Raw genomic sequence first — 19,224 nt, 5'->3', positions numbered from 1 at the left:
TTCCATAAAGTGTCTATAGAAGCAACCTTTCTTTAAGAAGGGTTCTATCGAAGCACCCTTTCTTTCAGAAATGTTCTATCCAAGCACCCTTTCTTTTCGAATTTCTTTAAAAAAGGTTGTATTGAAGCAACCTTTCTTTCAGATTTTTTTTCTGAAAGATTACTTCGAAGCCCCCACCCCCTTTTAATAATTAAATATCGAAATGCTTACAAAATTTCATACTTACTACTTTCAATTTTTGAATAGCACTTCTCGCTCAGCTCCTTGCGATTTTCCAGCGAACTATTAGCCTCATTTAATTCCTCCACAAATGTTTTATATTCCTCATCGTCAATTCTGCGCCTTGCAATAGCCAACGTCCGTAGACCCAAACGTGCAAAATCGCTTATATGAGCATCAGTCTTCGTTATCATATCGGCCGATTGATTATTACACAATGGAAAGACATAACTTTCAGCACCTTTGGTGTAAATCCATTTGATGTTATTCTCATCTTTGATGATGACACTCATACGTTTACGATCCGAAGTGAATTCGAGAACATGTAAACGATCGAAACTCATTTCATTTACTTTGCCCACACTGAAGGGGCGACTATAATCCATGTGAGGTGGCACAACACGTATCTTGAGGATTTCATCATCATCTCCCAAATAGACCAAACCTAAATGGGCACAAGCTTCAACGAGGGCCTTCTCGTCGGGACTAGAGGCCTGGTAGTCTAGGGTACTGAAAAATTCAAGGTTTTGGTAAATATTGTATGTATTTGATGGATATTTGGGGATACTTACTGTACAACTTGTTCAATTTCATTTTTCCGCCTTTGTGACTCTGCTCTTATCAGCACGGTAGGTTGCCTTTGGAAGTTCGGTGCCGCATACGATTCACGTGATGCTGTACTGGCTGTACGATAAACCACACCACCAGGTGATACTAAAAACAAAAACAAATGAATGGGACAGTTATAGTTTCTCTCAAATCTCAATTATTATCGGAAAGGAGAATATCTGCCGGGAAAACATCTTTCATAATCATTCTGCTAACTGAGACGGAATATATAAATATAACAAGTGCCCCCTTCGGATTATTTTGGTCCGTGCCGAGAAAGAGCAAAACCCAGTACCAATTTGGGTGTGCTTCGTTTGTCACATCCGCATCCAGGCACACTCAATCTTCGGTGAGAAACAATAAATATCGAAAGGGAATTCATCTGAGGCGTTACTAAGAACTCATACATGTGAGACACTAGAACAGGGACTACGTTCCTGCATGCTGCGAGAACACAGTCATTAGTGAAGTAAGATCGAGGAAATAGTGGACTTTATGAGTCGGAAGAATTTCATAGTAGCTGTAGTGAAGGATACCAAGGACAACAACAACTGCAGCTTACAGCGTTGTGATGGTTATTAGATACTGAGGAAGAATTGCCCTTGGCGACTAGCTTTCTGTTCAATACAGACCTATCTCGCTTGTATGTGGCTCTAATGATCGGTAGGTTGAATGTATGGGGTAGCAGTCAGAAGTGGAAAAGCCAAAGTAGAGTACATTCCGACGATTGAAAGTTGTACTCCAGCTCCAGTACAACTATCGTTTTGATTGCTGTCGTACAACAAAGGTTACGTGGCTTCCAAAACTAGTTATCTAGGTTAACGTATACATCCCGACGATTGAAAGTTGTACTCCAGGTTATTGGCCCGCTTTTTTGAGCTGGCAAACTATCGATAGTACAACTATAGTTTTGATTGCTGTCATAAAACAAAGGTTACGCCGGCCTCCAAAAGTAATTATTCGCGTTATCTGTAGCGAATTATTTAAAACACAATTGCTTCTGAGTCCGATATAAACAAAGCTTTACGACAGTGACCAAAACGATAGTCTGGCTATCAATAGTTTGCCTGTTCTACCGCTTTTGGGAGGTCATAATCGACTCATCTTAGAGGATTTTAAATATTATAACGAGTTGTGACAATGGTAATGGTCAGCGCGTAATGGCCATGTATTGGGGACCCCCAGTATTAGCGGAGAGTACCGTAGTTCCCCAGATATATCTCGCTTGAACCTATCTCTGTTGATCGTAGCTGCAATGCATGGGATAGCTGTCAGGCTAGAGTTGACTAACGTATACATTAGGCCGACTAACAACTATACTTAAAGTTATAGGCCCAACATTTGCCAGAGTTTGGAAGGTTCTAACCGACTTATCTTATGGGGACTTTAATGCTCATCACGAATTGTGACATTCGGTCCTATGTCACAAAACATGATTATGGCGCAAAATCATCCAAAGCATTATGCCTTAACAGTGTCTCCATGGCAATGCTGAAACAGATGGGTGAGCCGGGACATTAGTATCTCACGAAAGTTCTCAGCCTGTCGCTAGCCACCCACATCGTGCCTGAAGTCTGTAAAGACAAGGAAAGGCGAATCGTACACGCCAATTTGCTTTTGTCGCCCGTATCAAAGACTCCTGAGATTTTACTCCTTCCCAGCATTGGAAATAGCTATCCATTTGCCGATCATCGGCGTGGGTGCCGTAAGCTGCAGGACACACATATTAGTCGAAGACTCAACCAGAAAAAGCCGTGCGATAGGACATAGTTGTTGGCGCTCGACTTATCGCCATTGATTTAAGGACACCGAACAGACTACCCTCCGGCTAAGTTTGAAACGTTCGATAATCAATTACATTTCTGGACACCATACGCGCTTGGAATTCCGTTTCCCATGGTGTGGCGATATCTACGGAAATGTTTAACCTCTACCTATTCGGTATTCCACACCTCCAGATGGCATTGAGATCGAAACGTATACAGATGATTGTACAATCTTGACGTCTGATATCTTCCCTGACATCATTTGTGAAAGTCTGAAGTTGTGTAACATTCGAAGCATGTCAACGTCGACCTTGCGTGCCACAGCTATCTGCAAAAAGCTGAGATGTAGGAACAAGGTCCTATGAAATCATGGACCTTTCCCGACAATTCTTTGCAGGAATGAATGAAAAAGGTGTCTAAATACGAAATTGTTGCCATTTCGGTAAGATAATGTGGCAAAATATTAAAAATACCTAAAATCGGGAGGTACCGTTCTAGGGGGGCTATATAAAGACGAGGACCTATACCGACGAATTTTAAGTGGAAAGTTGTACACCCCTAACGATAACTAAATACACAATTTCAGTCATTTGGTTGGGATATTAAGGCCACAACTTTCAAAATACAGAAAATCGGGAGGTACCGGCTATATAAAGCGTGGACCTATACTGAAAAATTTCAGGTGGAATGTTGTATACCCCCGACGAACAACTAAATACCAAATTTCAGCCGTTTTAATGGAATATTGTGGCCACAACCTTCAAACTACAGAAAATCGGGAGGTACCGTTCTATGGGGGCTATATGAAAACGTGGACCTATACCTATACAAATTTCAGGTGGAAAATTTTATACCCCAAACGAATACAAAATATCAAATGTCAGTCATTTCGGTGGGATATTGAGGCCACAACCTTCAAAATACCAAAAAATTGGGAGGTACCGTTCTATGAGGCCTACATGAAGACGTGAACCTATACTGACAAATGTGGACAGTTTTATACCACCAACGAACACAAAATACCAAATTTCAGTAATTTCGGTGGGATATTGAGGCCACAACATTCCAAATACAGAAAATCCGAAGGTACCGTTATATGGGGGCTATATGAAGACCTGGACATATACTGACAAAATTCAAGTGGAATGTTTTATATCACCAACAAATTGTAAGCACCAAATTTCAGGCATTTCGATGGAATATTGAGACCACAACCTTCAAAATACCGAAAATCGGAAGGTACCGTTTTATAAAGGTTATATGAAGACGTGGACATATACCGGCAAATTTCAGGTGGAAGGTTTTGTACCCCCAAGCAAGACTAATTACCAAATGTCAGCCACTTTGGTGGGATATTTGAGGTCACAACCTTCAAAATACCGGAAATCGGATGGTACCGTTCTATGGGACCTATATGAAGACGTGGATCTATACTGAGAAATTTCAGGTGTAATGTTTTATACCACCAACGAAGTCTTAGTGCTAAATTTCCGCTATTTCGGTGGGATATTGAGGTCATAACCTTTAGGGTGCCACCGAGGTGCAATGGTATGCACACCCGCCTTGCACGCTGAAGGTTGTGGGTTCGATTCCCCGGCCATTGAACATCAAATTTTCAACGGTGGTAAAATACCCCTCAGTAATATTGGCGACATTTACTGAACATTTCAGCCATATAAAACTTCTCTACAAGTGGTGTCTTAAGACACGCCGTTCGGACTCGGCGATAAACAGTAGGTTCCGCAACATTGAGCTAGTAAAAGTCGGAGTGCACACATTGATATGAGAGAAGTCTCCCCTGTCCCGCATGGCATGTTTGTGGAACTATTATAACCTTCAAAATACCGAAAATCGAGAGGTACAGTTCTTTGGGGGCTTCAATACCAAACATCCTAGGAGTAATAGAAACTTGTATACCAAATTATAAAGCGCTATCTTAAAGATTGCGGATTGTATCTTGATTTCAAGCGACAGACGGACATGGTTATATCGACTTAGACTTTTATGCCGATCAATATACCTTATATACATACCTTATAGGATCTCCAACGAATATTTCGATATAATCGAAATTCCGTTAGGTCTTCCACTTCAAAACTCACCTGGTTGTGTTATGTAAGCCCCCGGAGCACCATATGACTGTGAACGCCGGTGACCAAGAATACCACCAGCGCCCATTGCTTTACCGCCAGCACCATTACAAGCATGTTCGGGTAAATCCACTTCTGAGGTAGAACGTTTAAATTGCATTGATAGTGGACGTCCAGTTGGTATGCTTTGCAGAGATGAGGGAAATATTACTGGCCTTTCACCACCACCCACACCATTGACCATTTCAAAACCCTGAGGTGGTACAGACATTGGGTGAACACGTGTATGTGTGGCCCGGGCAAAATTTGGACTACGTTTCACAATATGCGGCCTTTTGCGTCTTTCCACTTTGTCGGCGGCATCATCTAGCAACGGATTAACATCAGATGTTATTTGGGGATTGATGGGTGAAGGTACTACTGCTGCCGTCTCTGGTGCACCACTGGGATCTGTTGTCAAAGAGGTTTCCAAAGCATTGACATCACTTTGTTGACTAGAATTGTGACTTTCTTCTGTGATGTCGGAAATGGAATATTTGTTGGCTAGGGAGTTGACTATGGGTGCCGCAGGTGTTTTTGTTTCAATTTCGGAGGGTTTTAGTTTTTCTGTTCCTTCCTCATTTGAACCATTGTTGCTGTTCATGTCACCTGCCACTTGGACGGTGTGGCAAATGGTAAGGGCCTGGAAGAAGTTTTTCTGGTCTTTCTGAAAATCGAAAAAGAAATATTATTAAGAAATTATTATCCATAAAATATTTATATGTATGGCTATACTCACATTAAATTTATTAATATCAATCTGATAGGCAGAACCCTCTTCCTGCAACCTGGTCTTTTTGTACATATATTTCCTCCCCGCAATTGAGCATTGTTGAAAGATCATTTCGTTTTTGGTCAAAGTACCCGTTTTATCCGAAAATAGAATATTGATTTGACCCAATTCTTCATTTAAATTGGAGGTATTGACAATACACGGCTGATCGGTATTCTCATCGTATAACTGGGTATCCCATTCCATAAATAGACCACCCAATACCCGATGCATTTCAATTGTCACATACAGCGAAATGGGTATCAAATAATTAAAGAGAATTAAAAATGACAAATAATCCTGTAGAAATTGCTTAACACTATAACTATCGGCTGGAGGACCCAAATACGCCAGATTGGGTATCACAAAAAGTTCGTCGTAACGTTTAAGGAAATACAAGACGGTAACAATCACAATTAGAGCAACTAAAATAAATATCAGGAAGCGATTGATATACATTTCACTGGAGGCAGATTTGTTGCGGGTGAGACGTGAATTCAACTGCAATTTGGTCGTCATACCAGTGTAGACGGCACAGCCAATAACACATTCGGTATTCTTGACACGAGAACCACGTAGCAAGACATTTTCCGCGGTCAAGGGTAAAACTTTGCCCTCAGCTCCTGCCAATTCTATTTTACCATTAAAACTATATAAATCAGTCTTGGGACTTTCACACTCGATGACACCCAATTTGTGCAATTGATCGACATCGACCATGGGTAAATCACGCGGCACCATTAGGGTCTTCAAATTCGATTCACCATCCAAATTGGCAGTGGTTATAAAACATTTGCCATGTGGATCGGAGGAACGTATTAGAACCAAATCACAGGGTACATCACAATCTCGTTCTACCAGCACCAAGTCGCCAGGTGCCACATACTGGGATTCGATATGCTGCTCCACACCATCACGTATCACAGTTACTGTAAAATACAAATGGAACAATTTACAAAATAATTTACACCAACTACCACCCACTTACCTGGTGAACAATTAACAATATTATCAGTTTTATATCGCAGTATATCTTCATAGCCTTGTTTAGCTGCCGTCACTGCAATTACGAAAACTAAGGGTAGCAGTGATGTCATTGGTGATACGGGACTGTCTGCAAAACAAACGAGTGGAGAAGAAAAAAAAAAAAACAAAGAAAATTATTTAATGAATAGAAAAAAAGTAATAAAAATACAAAATTAAATTAAACAATTTTATCAATGAATTCATCAAAAGAAAAAATCAACAAACGTTAGCGCGACCACAAAAAGTGCACGTGTTTATTTATGAATTGGGACAATGAAATATTTCTTGCGGCTGGCTCTTCGTTAATATTCACTGTGAAATATTTCAAGTTATTGTTTGATAGAAATTCTATTGATACTTTTTATTGATTGGATATGTGATGGGTGGGATTGGCACTGATATTATTCAGATAATTATCTAATTGTTATATACAAATTTATTATGTGGTGAGAGTATAATGTTTGACTGTCATAAAGGTTTTTTGTAAAACGTCTGAGTTTTTACCTCTACAATGAAAGGTACAAAGGTCCAGAATAACCCACCATACCATTGCTGTCGAAAACGATATCGCTTTCGAATGTTTCTCGATAGTTTTTGCGGATATTTTGTTCGAGAACGACACACGAGAATGAATTGAAAACGATTCATTCGCCGCTCAGTTTGTGACAGGAAAACCTTCTATTTCGAATACTTACTTACTTAGCTGGCCCTCTATAGAACATTTGTTCCATAGACCGAACTAAGAAAAGATTTCCAATTCTCTCTGTTCATTTTTTGGAATACCGCGCCTTGTCATCTCTTCATCCACTTGTTTGCGCCATCTTTATTTGGCCTGCCAATTCTGCGTGCACCGCCATGTGGCTCGAATTTATACGCCTTTTTAGTGGGTTCATCATCGCTCATTCTTATTATATGGCCTAGCCAACGCAATCGCTGCATCTCGATACGTTTAACTATATTGATGTCGTTGTATATCAGATGTGGTTCATACGACGTCGATATTCACCGTCAACGCAGATCGGTCCGTAGATCTTTCGAAGAATTTTTCTCTCAAACACGCCAATCACTGCCTTATCAGCTTGCGCAAGTACCCAGGCTTCGGAACCATACATCAGCACGGGTAGTATCAGTGTTTTGTAAAGCGTTATTTTTGTTTGACGAGTTGTGGCTTTGTTTTTGAAGTGCTTACTTAAGCCAAAGTTGCATCTGTTGGCCAATACAATTCTTCTTTTTATTTCACAACTGATGTCGTTTGTTGTGTTTACGGTGGTGCCGAGGTATACGAAGTCTTTTACTACCTCAAAATTATAGGAACCAACTTCAAGAGTTGGTCTTCTCGCCGTTTACCGCCAGACCCACTTTAGCAGATTCTCCCTCGACTTTCATAAAGGTATCAGTTACTTCTTTTACTGATCGTCCCATGATGTCTATATCATCAACATAAGCAAGTAACATGTGGCTATTGGTGTAGATTGCGTCACTTCTTTTGACGTTTCCCTCTCGTATAACCTTTTCTACCAGGATGTTGAAAAGATCACACGAAAGGCTGTCTCCTTGCCTGAAACCTCCTTTGGTACAAAACTCTTCGGAGAGGTTCTTTCCTATTTTAACTGAAGATCTTGTGTTAGTTGGAGTCATTTTACAAAGCCGAATGAGCTTTGCGGGGATACCAAATTCAGACATGGCTTGGAATACCTTTGAACGTAGCGGGCTGTCGAAGGCTGCAGGATGCTCAGGTTCCAATCGTCGGGTACTCGTTCTTCCTGCCAGATGGAGCTAACTAGCTGATGCATACACCTTATCAGCTTGTCGCCTCCGGTATGCCATTGTCCTGATATGTTATCGGGACGAGGAGTGCTTTGATTAAGCAGTTGGGCCAGTTGAGTGGAATATGCTGTCGCTATCTGTTGTGATTGCAGCTTACCGATGTCCAACTTCCGTGTTGTATCTGTTCGCACATTGTTTGCTACGTTTAATCTGGTACGTACCTTTGCTGCAACAAGGTAGTAGTCCAAATCTATGTTTGCACTTCGGAACGATCGTACATCCAACACGCTCGATGAATGTCTTCCATCTATCACAACGTGATCAATTTGATTTCTTGTTCTTTGATCTGGCGACAGCCAGGTGCCCTTATGAATATCGAGATGCTTAAATCTGGTACTGCTAACTACCATGTTTCTTGCAGATGAAAAGTCTATCAGCCTCATAGCATTGTCAGATGTTTCACTGTGGAGACTGAATTTCCCGACTGTTGGGCCAAAGATATTCTCCTTTCCAATTTTGGCATTAAAATCGCCTAGTATAGGAAAAACAATTCCCTCTAAACTATTGGTACTCCAAACTGTTGGTACCCAATAGTAGCGACGAAGATACAACAGATCCAATCCCAGAAGATGGTATTGAATGTATACCACCCGGCCAAGATGAGGTAAAGACAGCAACAAACCGACTGAAGAATAATAAGGTAGCAGGAGCTAATGGCCTACCAGCCGAGCTGTTTAAAACCGGAGGCGACACGCTGATAGGGTGTATTCATCAGCTAGTTAGCACAATCTGGCAGGAAGAACGTGTACCCAACGATTTTAACCTGAGCATCCTGTGTCCCGTCCATAAGAAAGAAGATTTGCTCCAACTATAGGGTCATAAGTCTTCTCCCTATCGCCTACAAGATAGTGTCAGGGATATTGTGCGAACGACTAAAGCCCATGGTCCTCGAAATAATTGGATCATACCAATGCGGCTTTAGACCTGGCAAATCCACCATTGACCAGATATTTACCCTGCGGAAAATCCTGGAGAAGACCCACGATATGCAGATCGACACCTACCACCTTTTTGTAGATTATAAAGCAGCCTTCGAGAGCCCGCTACGTTTAAAGGTATTCCAAGCCATGTCTGAATTTGGTATCCCTGCAATGCTCATTCGGCTTTGTAAAATGACTCTAAAGCTCAATACACATACAACGTTTGAGTAAAGTTTTGTGTTGGGCGTTGAGAAAAAAACAACAACAACAGGGCGACGACGATACCAAAGTCCAGCGTTTATCTGTTTGCCGGCATATATATCAAATGAATTTGAATTTTTCGGCATCATGCCCAACAGTGTAAAAACGGCCAAAACGACAAAAAAACTTTACCCAAACGTTGTATGTGTTTTCAGCTTAACTGGCACAAGGTCTTTAGTTAAAATAGGTTTCAGGCAAGGAGACAGCCTTTCGTGTGATCTCTTCAACATCCTGCTGGAAAATTTCATTCATGAAGGTCGAAGGAGAATCTGCTAAAGTGGGTCTGGCGGTAAACAGTGAGAAGACCAAGTTGATGGTGTCGACGCGCAATGCGTCCTTTGAGCTTGAACCAACTGTTGAAGTTGGTTCCTATAATTTTGCGGTAGTAAAAGACTTCGTATACCCCGGCACCGCCGTAAACACAACAAACGACATCAGTTGTGAAATAAAAAGAAGAATTGTATTGGCCAACAGATGCTAATTTGGCTTAAGTAAGCACTTTAAAAACAAAGCCACAACTCGTCAAACAAAAATAACGCTTTACAAAACATTGATACCACCCATGCTGATTTATGGTTCCTAAGCCTGGGTACTTGCGCAAGCAGATAAGGCAGTGCTTGGCGTGTTTGAGAGAAAAATTCTTCGAAAGATCTACGTACCAATCTGCGTTAACGGTGAATATCGATGTCGCATGAACCACGAGCTGTATCAGCTATACAACGACATCAGTATAGATAAACGTATCGAGATGCAGCGATTACGTTGGCTAGGCCATATCATAAGAATGGGTGAAGATGAACCCGCTAAAAAGGCGTATAAATACGGGCCGCTTGGCAGTGCACGCAGAATTGGCAGGCCAAGGAATAGATGGAGCAAACAAGTGGATGATGAGGTGAAAAGGCGCGGTATTCCAGAGTGCGAAGCAACAAATAGGGAGTATTGGAGATCTTTTCTTAGTTCGGTCTATGGAACAAAAGTTCTTTAATGGGCCAGCTAAGTAAGTAAAACTCTATTCTTCTTACTTACTTACTTAGCTGGTCTTTTACAGAACATTTGTTCCATAAGCTGAACTAAGAAAAAATCTCCAATCATCTCTGTTTGCTGCCGTATTTTCCCAATCTGGGATATATAAAGGGTGTTTTTTTAAGCCCGATAGAACTTGAAATTGTAAAAAATAACACAAAAAATTAAATTGTAATCAAAATTTTTTTATTCGAAAGATCAATACGTGACATTAACATTTGAAAATGATTTCGGGCATATGGACACCGCGGCTGTTCTTGACGAAGTGCATTCTGGACGTCCAATTTTTGGCCACTTTTTCGAGCGCTGCTGGCCGTATGTCACGAATAATACGAACAATGCTGGCCTCCAAGGCATCAATTGTTGCTGGTTTATCAGCATAAACCAGTGACTTCACGTAGCCCCACAGGAAATAATCGAGAGGTGTCAAATCGCACGACCTTGGAGGCCAGTTGACACGTCCACTTCTCGAAATCAACTTATCGCCAAATTTTGATTTCAATAAGTCGATGGTTGCGTTCGCCGTATGGCACTTAGCGCCATCCTGTTGAAACCACATCTCCTCCGGATCAATTTTATCCATATTTTCAAACAAAAAAACATTGATCATGGTGCGGTAACGATCTCCATTGACCGTAACGCGAGCTCCGGCCTCATTTTTGAAGAAATAAGGTCCGATGATGCCACCAGCGTGAAAACCGCACCATACGGTGCATTTTTCTGGATGTAATGGAGTCTGTAGGGTCTCTTTTGGATTGGTCTCACTCCATATGCGGCAATTTTGCTTATTAACAAACCCGAATGGCTTGTTCAGATGGACGATTATGTACGCCATACAAATGACGAAGTCGTCTATAAGTTGCGCGAATCGACGACTGATTTTAAAAGTAAATTTAGATAATTTCGTAGCGTTGTTCAAGCGTGAGTCGAGTCACGATGATTTGTCATAGTATACTGAAACAAATAAAAAAAAAGTTTCATCAAAATTTAATTTTTTGTGTTACTTTTTACAATTTAAAGTTCTATCTAGCTTAAAAAACACCCTAGCTTTCTGATATCTCGTTTGACTTGTTCGATCCAACGAAGCTTTGGCCTTCCAGATCTGCGAGAACCTCCATGCGGCCCGTATTTATACGCCTTTTTAGCGGGTTCATCATCACTCATTCTTATAACATGGCCTAGCCATCGCAATCGTTGTATCTCGATTAGTTCAACTACAATGATGTCATTGTGTAGTTGATACAGCTCGTTGTTCATACGACATCGATATTCGCCGTCAACACAGATTGGCCCGTAGCTCTTTCGAAGAATTTTTCTCTCGAACACACCAAGCACTGCCTTATCTGCTTGAGCAAGTACCCATGCTTCGGAACCATACATTAGCACGGGTAGTATCAGTGTTTTGTAAAGTGTTACTTTGGTTTGATGAGAGGTGGTTTATTCCTAAACTGCTTCTTCTTCGTATTTCAAAACTGATGTTATTTGTTGTGTTTATGGCGGTGCCGAGGTAGACGAAGTCCTTTACTACCTCAAAATTGTAGGTACCAACATTCACAGATGGTGCGGGGTGAGTGGACATATTACGCGTCGATACCATCAACTTGGTTTTTTCACCGTTTACTGCCAGACCAACTTTAGCAGATTCTCTTTCGACTTTTACAAAGGTGTCAGTTACTTCCTTTACCGATCGACCCATGATGTCAATGTCGTCCGCATAAGCCAGTAACATATCGTCGGTGTCATGCTTAAGTGTTCCATACGCCATTTGCCTGTTTTGAGATAATCGCATTTTAATGTTTTGCGTCACAACTGTGTGGAGCTAGATAAAGCAAATATTTATATTTTTGACTTGAAATATTAATAATTGTATATAGAACGTATTTGCAAAAGTTTAGAGGAATATGTATTGGAATATAAAAGTTATAGAGATTTTTTTTTAAAAATAGAATTTTTGTCTATTTATTCCATATCCGCACTTATGACACAAATGTGAAATATTGTAAATCACATGAAACAAAATGACAAAAAAAGTCCATCTTTGCCTCAATAAATTAAATACTTCTAAATCGAAAATTAAAATTCTAATTTTTGAAATGACTTTTTAAACTTGTAAATTTTTTAAATATTAATTTCATAACTGAAAAAAGTTTATGCTTTCCCGTCGAGGCGTGGATATCTCGGAAACTAGAGCAGATAGGAGAAAGCCGACTAGAAATTCAGAAAGAGCATACCGGAAAACCCTAGAAACCACCTGTATCTCAAAAAGTCAAAAATGGCGTATGGAACACTTAAGCATGACACCGACGATATGGCTGTTCTTCATACATTTCATATCAATATCGTTCATATTGATATTCAAACAATTATTTTCTTTGATTCTTTTCCAAAATTTAAATCAGTTTGTTGAATTTTCGTAATTAACTGCTGATTAATTTCTATTATAATATGTGAGCAGAGAAATAGGTAGGGCAATATTTCCGTTTTATGTTCTCATGATAGTAGTAAAATCTTATAATATATATCTTACATGTCTTTCTATTTCTTAGGGTTCATTAACCCATTTAAGTCATATAAGGTTTAATAGTTCTACACATAAGTGTCAATAAAGATGTGTTTTACTATCTAAGCGGAAAACTTTTGGCCAAGCCTTAGTGTTTTCCTCCCGTTATTTTTTGTTTGTTGTGGAGTTGATTATATTTTACTACGCTGTGAAATTATTCACGGTCAAGGCAATGACAGAAAACTTCGCACATGGTTCAATGAATACAAGTTTAACGTTGCTGATTTGTTTTTTCTCCGCACTTTACATTTAAGTGCAAATTTAATTTGAAGAACAAGGAAGAAAGCAAAAAAAACTACATGAGTAAAACTTGTGCCCTGGTTCAAGTGGCAACATGAAGTAGTTGACAGCACTTGATGCCCACATGGAAATATTGCATAAGTGTTAATTTGTATATTTTTATAAGTGTTTCAATTAGCTTTGGGAATTGTTGTGGGTTGGTCATATTGGTCTTTTGGAGATATTTACAAAAATTTGTATTAACAGTTATTAAAATTTGTTTTGAAGAGGTTCTAAAGTTGGATTTTTTATTTAAATAATTTTGAATTTCAAATTCAACAAGTTAATTTGTTTTGGGACGTAGGTGTAATTATTATTATCTTTATTTATTTATTTTTTTTTTAAGATTACTCAATTGTCTGTGGTCATGGCCAATGATTGTCATCTGCCCTCTTTAATCGTGGGATAATATTTTGAAATTGGGTTACATTTTAATTTTATTTTGTTTAATTCATTGTTTTGCCAACATTGTCGTTTTGAACAACGATCATTAAATTTTGTACGTGGACATGAAATTAAAATGTAATTTGTAGGAGTAGAGCGGTTTATTGTTGTCGTCTTTGGGGTCGAATTAAATTAGCATTTTTCCCCCAGATGACATGAACAAGAAATGTTTAATTGGACTCTTGGTGGAAATGGAAACGTTTCCAAAAAAAGTTAAATTTAAAAATCTTTCTTATTAAAATAGGTTTGCTCGCATGTTTCAAATAACCTTGAAAATATTTCAGGATAGTTTATCGAAACACTTTGTATTCGCACATTTCTTTCTCTTTGCTAGTTGCTATGAACAAATCTATGTTTGTGTGTATATGGATTGACACTTTCTTCATTCAGCAACAATTTAGAGAAACAAAAGTTCATTCAATTTCAAATAATAGTTTAATTGAAATGAATAGATTGACAAACATTCCATTCAATCAATGCATCAATAAATACAATGTTTATAGCTTCCTAATGCGTCAACTGTCGCAAACATACACTACAGTTCATTTGTATAGGTTAAACTTAAAAAACATTAATCGATATTGTTGATATCGGAGGGACTGCAACAAACTGACTGAAATTTGGCACTGTCCCTGTAAAATGGCACTCAGCGAATTACGATATTTTAAAGTTGTAGTTATATTATCCAACCGAAATCACTGAAAACTGGTTCCAATATAATTTATCGTGGAGGATACTAAAAGTTGGGCCGGCCGAAAATTATTTATATTTTTGTTGTATAATACAATCATTTATTCGAATTTCTTTTCATGCTATACATACATAAATATCTCAAGTTTCTTTAAACACATATAGTAAGACTTTACTAATGAAGCTCTACCGAAAAAAAGATCAACTCAGATATACAAACATATATGAAAATGTAAACCTATTTAAATAACCTAGAGTGTACATAGTTAAATGTTTTTTTTTTTTTTGTTACACAGTGTTGCTGATGATAACACAAGCACACGAATATGATGTTGTTGTTGTTTTTTGTCAGTACCTTAGCACTTTAGTTTTAAATTAATTAAAAATATTTACTTTTCATTGAACACTTAAGTTATCAAAATAATAGATAGTAATAGTAACTGACAAAATAAATTATTTTTAGAAACATTAATCAATAACGAATTTTTAAAATGCTAACTTAAGGAGAATAGCGTAAAAAAATCGAAAAAAAACCTAAAGGCCTCAAGCATGAAGCAGCTGATTACTACAGAAGCGAATCATCATTTAAATATACATATTCTGAAGTACATAACAGCAAACTTGTTATAGAGAAATATTGTTACATAGGTACATACACGGAAGTACCGTTGCATGGGAGCTATATCAAAACGTCGATCTTCACCTACAAATTTCTGGCGGAAAGCTTTTAGACTCAAAGAAGACTAATACAAATACAAAAAAATACCGAAAATCAAGAGGTACGCTTCTATGGGGGTTATAGGAACCCGCGGACCTATAATGACAATTCTCTTCTGGAATATTTTATAACCCCATGGAAGACTAAATAACACATTTCAGTCTTTCGGAGGGATATTGACGTGACATAGGGGATGGAAGATACCAAGGAACGGTCCTGACCGGTTTTAACATGGCAAAGCCCAGGATTTATCTTGGTCCCTCTTTCATCTCAAGTGGACACTGACCTCCCCGTGGTGTCACCTGGGGAGCTGCCTTTAACACCCGTTAAAGGTAGTGAGCTAACATGTGCCGCGCGTTCACCCATAAGAACGTTAAAAACTTGGGTTTGGGCGTCGGGTTAGTAACCCTCCCCTAGAAAAAACAGCCTACTATGAAAAAACGAAAGAAAAGAAAAACAAACCACGGTGCTCTTGAAACAATTTTAAATGGAAGGTGCTTACACTTCGGAAGTTTTTGCGGATTCTGAAACTACAATGTTTATAGATGAGAACAATCAAAAAACAAAAAAATCGGCGGAGCGCGTTTTAAAAAAATCGCGATTTAAGTTGACATTTTTAGGGGTTGTTTAGGTTTTCGCGATTTTGCTTAGAAACAGCAATTCCTATCAAAATGGGACTAAAGCAAATGTTGTAGCTGTAAAAATTCTCTACAAGAATGACCTTTATAATATTCTCGTCGGTTTTACCGTTTTTGAGATATAGAAGTTCAAATTGGGACAATTCAAATTCAATTCTGTATCGCCCCCATATAAAACAATGTCATGACTATAAATTCCCAACTTAAACTTATATATCTAAAAAATAATACAACGTAGGATAATTTACTTAAGCCAGCCTTGTAGAGAATTTTCACAGCTTTAAGATTTTCTCAGGTCCTATGTCGATAAAACTTAACGTATTCAAGCAAAATCGCGAAACCCTAACAAAAAAACCTAAAAATGTAAACTGAGCTTCTTTATCTCAAAAATGGTACATGCTGGGAACTAATGATAAAAGTCAATCTTCTAGAGAATTTTCACAGCTACAACATTTTCTTTAGCTCCATTTCGATTGGACTTGCGGTTTCCAAGCAAAACCGCGAAACCTAAAAAACACCTAAAATGTCAATTTTGACCGCGATTTATTTAAAAATCCCTACAGCGATTTTTTCTTGTTTTTGGATTTTTCTCATCTATAAACACTGCTGTTTCAGAATTCACAAAAACTTTCTCTGTGTAAGCGGTTTTCATCAAATGTTAGTTAAGGCGCACCCTTCATGACATTGTTTTATAAGGGGCGATACAGTCAGCGCATGGTCCCAATTTGAACTTCTATATCTCAAAAATGGTAAAAACTACGAAAATATCATAAAGGTCGATCTTGTAGAGAATTTTCATAGCTACAACATTTTATTTAGTCCTATTTTGATATGACCTGCGGTTTCTAAGCAAAATCGTGAAAACCTAAACAACCCCTAAAAATGTCAACTTAAATCGCGATTTATTTAAAAAGCGCTCCGGCGATTTTTTTGTTTTTTTTTTGTTTTCAGAATCCGCAAAAACTTTCGAGATGTAAGCACCTTCCATTTAAAATTGTTTCAAAAGCACCGTGAAACCCCTCTAAAGTTGACGAACCCCGCAAACGTTTTAAGGACCATGATCTGCGAATCTGCACCTAGAATGTTCACACTCTTTATAGATAAGGTGCAGTCTTCGCATTGGCAGACGTACTTGAAAAGTGCAAGGCCGATATTACTGCCATACAGGAAATACGATGGATTGGGAAAGGCGTCACAACAACACCTAAAGGTGACGCACTGTATTATAGGTGCCATGACGTAAAGCATGAGTTTGGTTGCGGATTCGTAGTTAATCGGAGGCTAAAACATCTGGAATCAAGCTTCACCCCAGTGATTGAAAGACTTGCTGCAATTCGATTAAAAGCTAAATTCTTCAACATCAGCTTTATTTACGCTCATGCTCCCACTGAAGAAAAGGACGAACAGACCAAAGATATATTTTACAGGCGCTTAGAAGAAACATATGACCGTTGCCCTGCCCATGACATTGAAATCATTCTAGGCGATTTTAATGCCAAAATTGGAAAGGAGAATATCTTTGGCCCAACAGTCGGGAAATTCAGTCTCCACAGTGAAACATCTGACAATGGTATGAGGCTGATAGACTTTGCAGCTGCAAAAAACATGGTAGTTAGCAGTAGAGTTGTGCCAAAGGAACTATATGGAACTACATAGTTCACTTCGCAGTTCCAATGGCCCACATTTTTTCTTTGAACAAACTGCGTATACTTAATATCACACGTTATATTTCATGATGTTACTCATACGTTTTTGAACTAGTACAAGGAACTAGGAACTAGATTACCCAACTCTAGTTAGCAGTACCAGATTTAATCATCTCGATATTCGTAAGGGCACCTGGCTGTCTCCAGATCAGAAAACAAGAAATCAAATTGATCATGTTGTCATAGATGGAAGACATTCATCGAGCGTGTTGGATGTACGATCGTTCCGAGGCGCAAACATTGATTCGGACCTCTACCTTATTGCAGCAAAGGTACGCACCCGCTTAAACGTAGCAAACAAAGTACGAACAGACACAACACGAAAGTTAGACATCGGTAAGCTGCAATCACAACAGATAGCCACAGCATATTCCACTCAACTAGCCCAATTGCTTAATCAAAGCACTCCTCATCCCGATAACATTTCAGCGCAATGGCAAAGCATTGCCCACTCCATGCAAACAGCCGCAAAATCCATACTTGGATACCAGAGACCTCCACCAAGGAATCCTTGGTATGACCAGGAGTGTCGTGCTGCCACCGAAGAGAAAAATGCGGCATATAGGGCTATTTTACAATCCGTAGCAACGCGTAGCGCACGAGAGACATATCGAGAGAAAAGGAGAGAGGAGAAACGTCTTTTCCGTAGGAAAAAGAGGGAGATGGAAAAGCGGGAGTGTGAAAAGATCGAGATGTACAGGAGCCAGAATGAAGTCCGAAAATTCTACCAAAGAGTCAAGCATCAAACTGATGGCTTTGGTACAGGCACATCCTCCTGTAGAGACCAGCAAGGTAATTTGGTAACTGATACAGATAGTGTACTCAGGATATGGAAAGAACATTTTTCAAAACTGTTGGTATCCAATAGCAGCGAAGACGACGAAGATACCACAGTCCCAATCCCAGAAGATGGTATTGAATGTATACCGCCCAGCCAAGATGAGGTAAAGACAGCAATAAATCGGCTGAAGAATAATAAGGCAGCAGGAGCCGATGGCTTACCAGCCGAGCTGTTCAAACCGTAGGCGACACACTGTTAAGGTGTATTCATCGGCTATTTAGCACCATCTGGCAGGAAGAACGAGTACCCGACGATTGGAACTTGAGTATCCTGTGCCCTGTCCACAAGAAGGGAGATAAGACTGTATGCTCTAACTATAGGGGCATAAGTCTACTCCCTATTGCCTACAAGATCGTGTCAGGGATATTGTGCGAACGACTAAAACCTATGGTCAACGAAATAATTGGACCATACCAATGCGGCTTTAGACCTGGCAAGTCCACCATTGACCAGATATTTACCCTGCGCCAAATCCTGGAGAAGACCCAAGAGATGCTGATCGACACCTACCACCTTTTTGTCGATTATAAAGCAGCCTTCGACAGCCCGCTACGTTCAAAGGTATTCCAAGCAATGTCTGAATTTGGTATCCCCGCAAAGCTCATTCGGCTTTGTAAAAAGACTCTAACTGACACAAGATCTTCAGTTAACATAGGAAAGAACCTCTCTGAAGAGTTTGGTACCAAAAGAGGTTTCAGACAAGGAGACAGCCTTTCGTGTGATCTCTTCAACATCCTGCTGGAAAAGGTTATACTCGTACGAGAGGCAAACGTCAAAAGAAGTGGCACAATCTACA

General features: G+C 39.3%; 1 protein-coding gene across 9 annotated transcripts in view; it reads right to left on the bottom strand.

Annotated features, from left to right (window-relative positions):
* LOC141398605 (phospholipid-transporting ATPase IF-like) overlaps positions 1–19,224 on the bottom strand; it is a 106,496-nt gene that overhangs the window by 8,798 nt on the left and 78,474 nt on the right. For all 9 annotated transcript variants that reach the window (XM_073976024.1, XM_073976023.1, XM_073976025.1 and 6 more), the window contains 5 exons: positions 6,484–6,609; positions 5,463–6,424; positions 4,697–5,390; positions 792–933; positions 227–729 (listed from right to left, as the gene is read on the bottom strand). In XM_073976024.1, the coding sequence (XP_073832125.1) occupies positions 227–729; positions 792–933; positions 4,697–5,390; positions 5,463–6,424; positions 6,484–6,609 (2,427 nt within the window). The remainder of the gene's footprint in view (positions 1–226; positions 730–791; positions 934–4,696; positions 5,391–5,462; positions 6,425–6,483; positions 6,610–19,224) is intronic.

The sequence above is a fragment of the Musca autumnalis genome, unplaced genomic scaffold, assembly GCF_047663935.1.
Source record: "Musca autumnalis isolate F117 unplaced genomic scaffold, ASM4766393v1 scaffold_3, whole genome shotgun sequence".
Taxonomy (NCBI): Eukaryota; Metazoa; Arthropoda; class Insecta; order Diptera; family Muscidae; genus Musca; species Musca autumnalis.
This window is presented reverse-complemented; position numbering and strand designations above follow the sequence as displayed.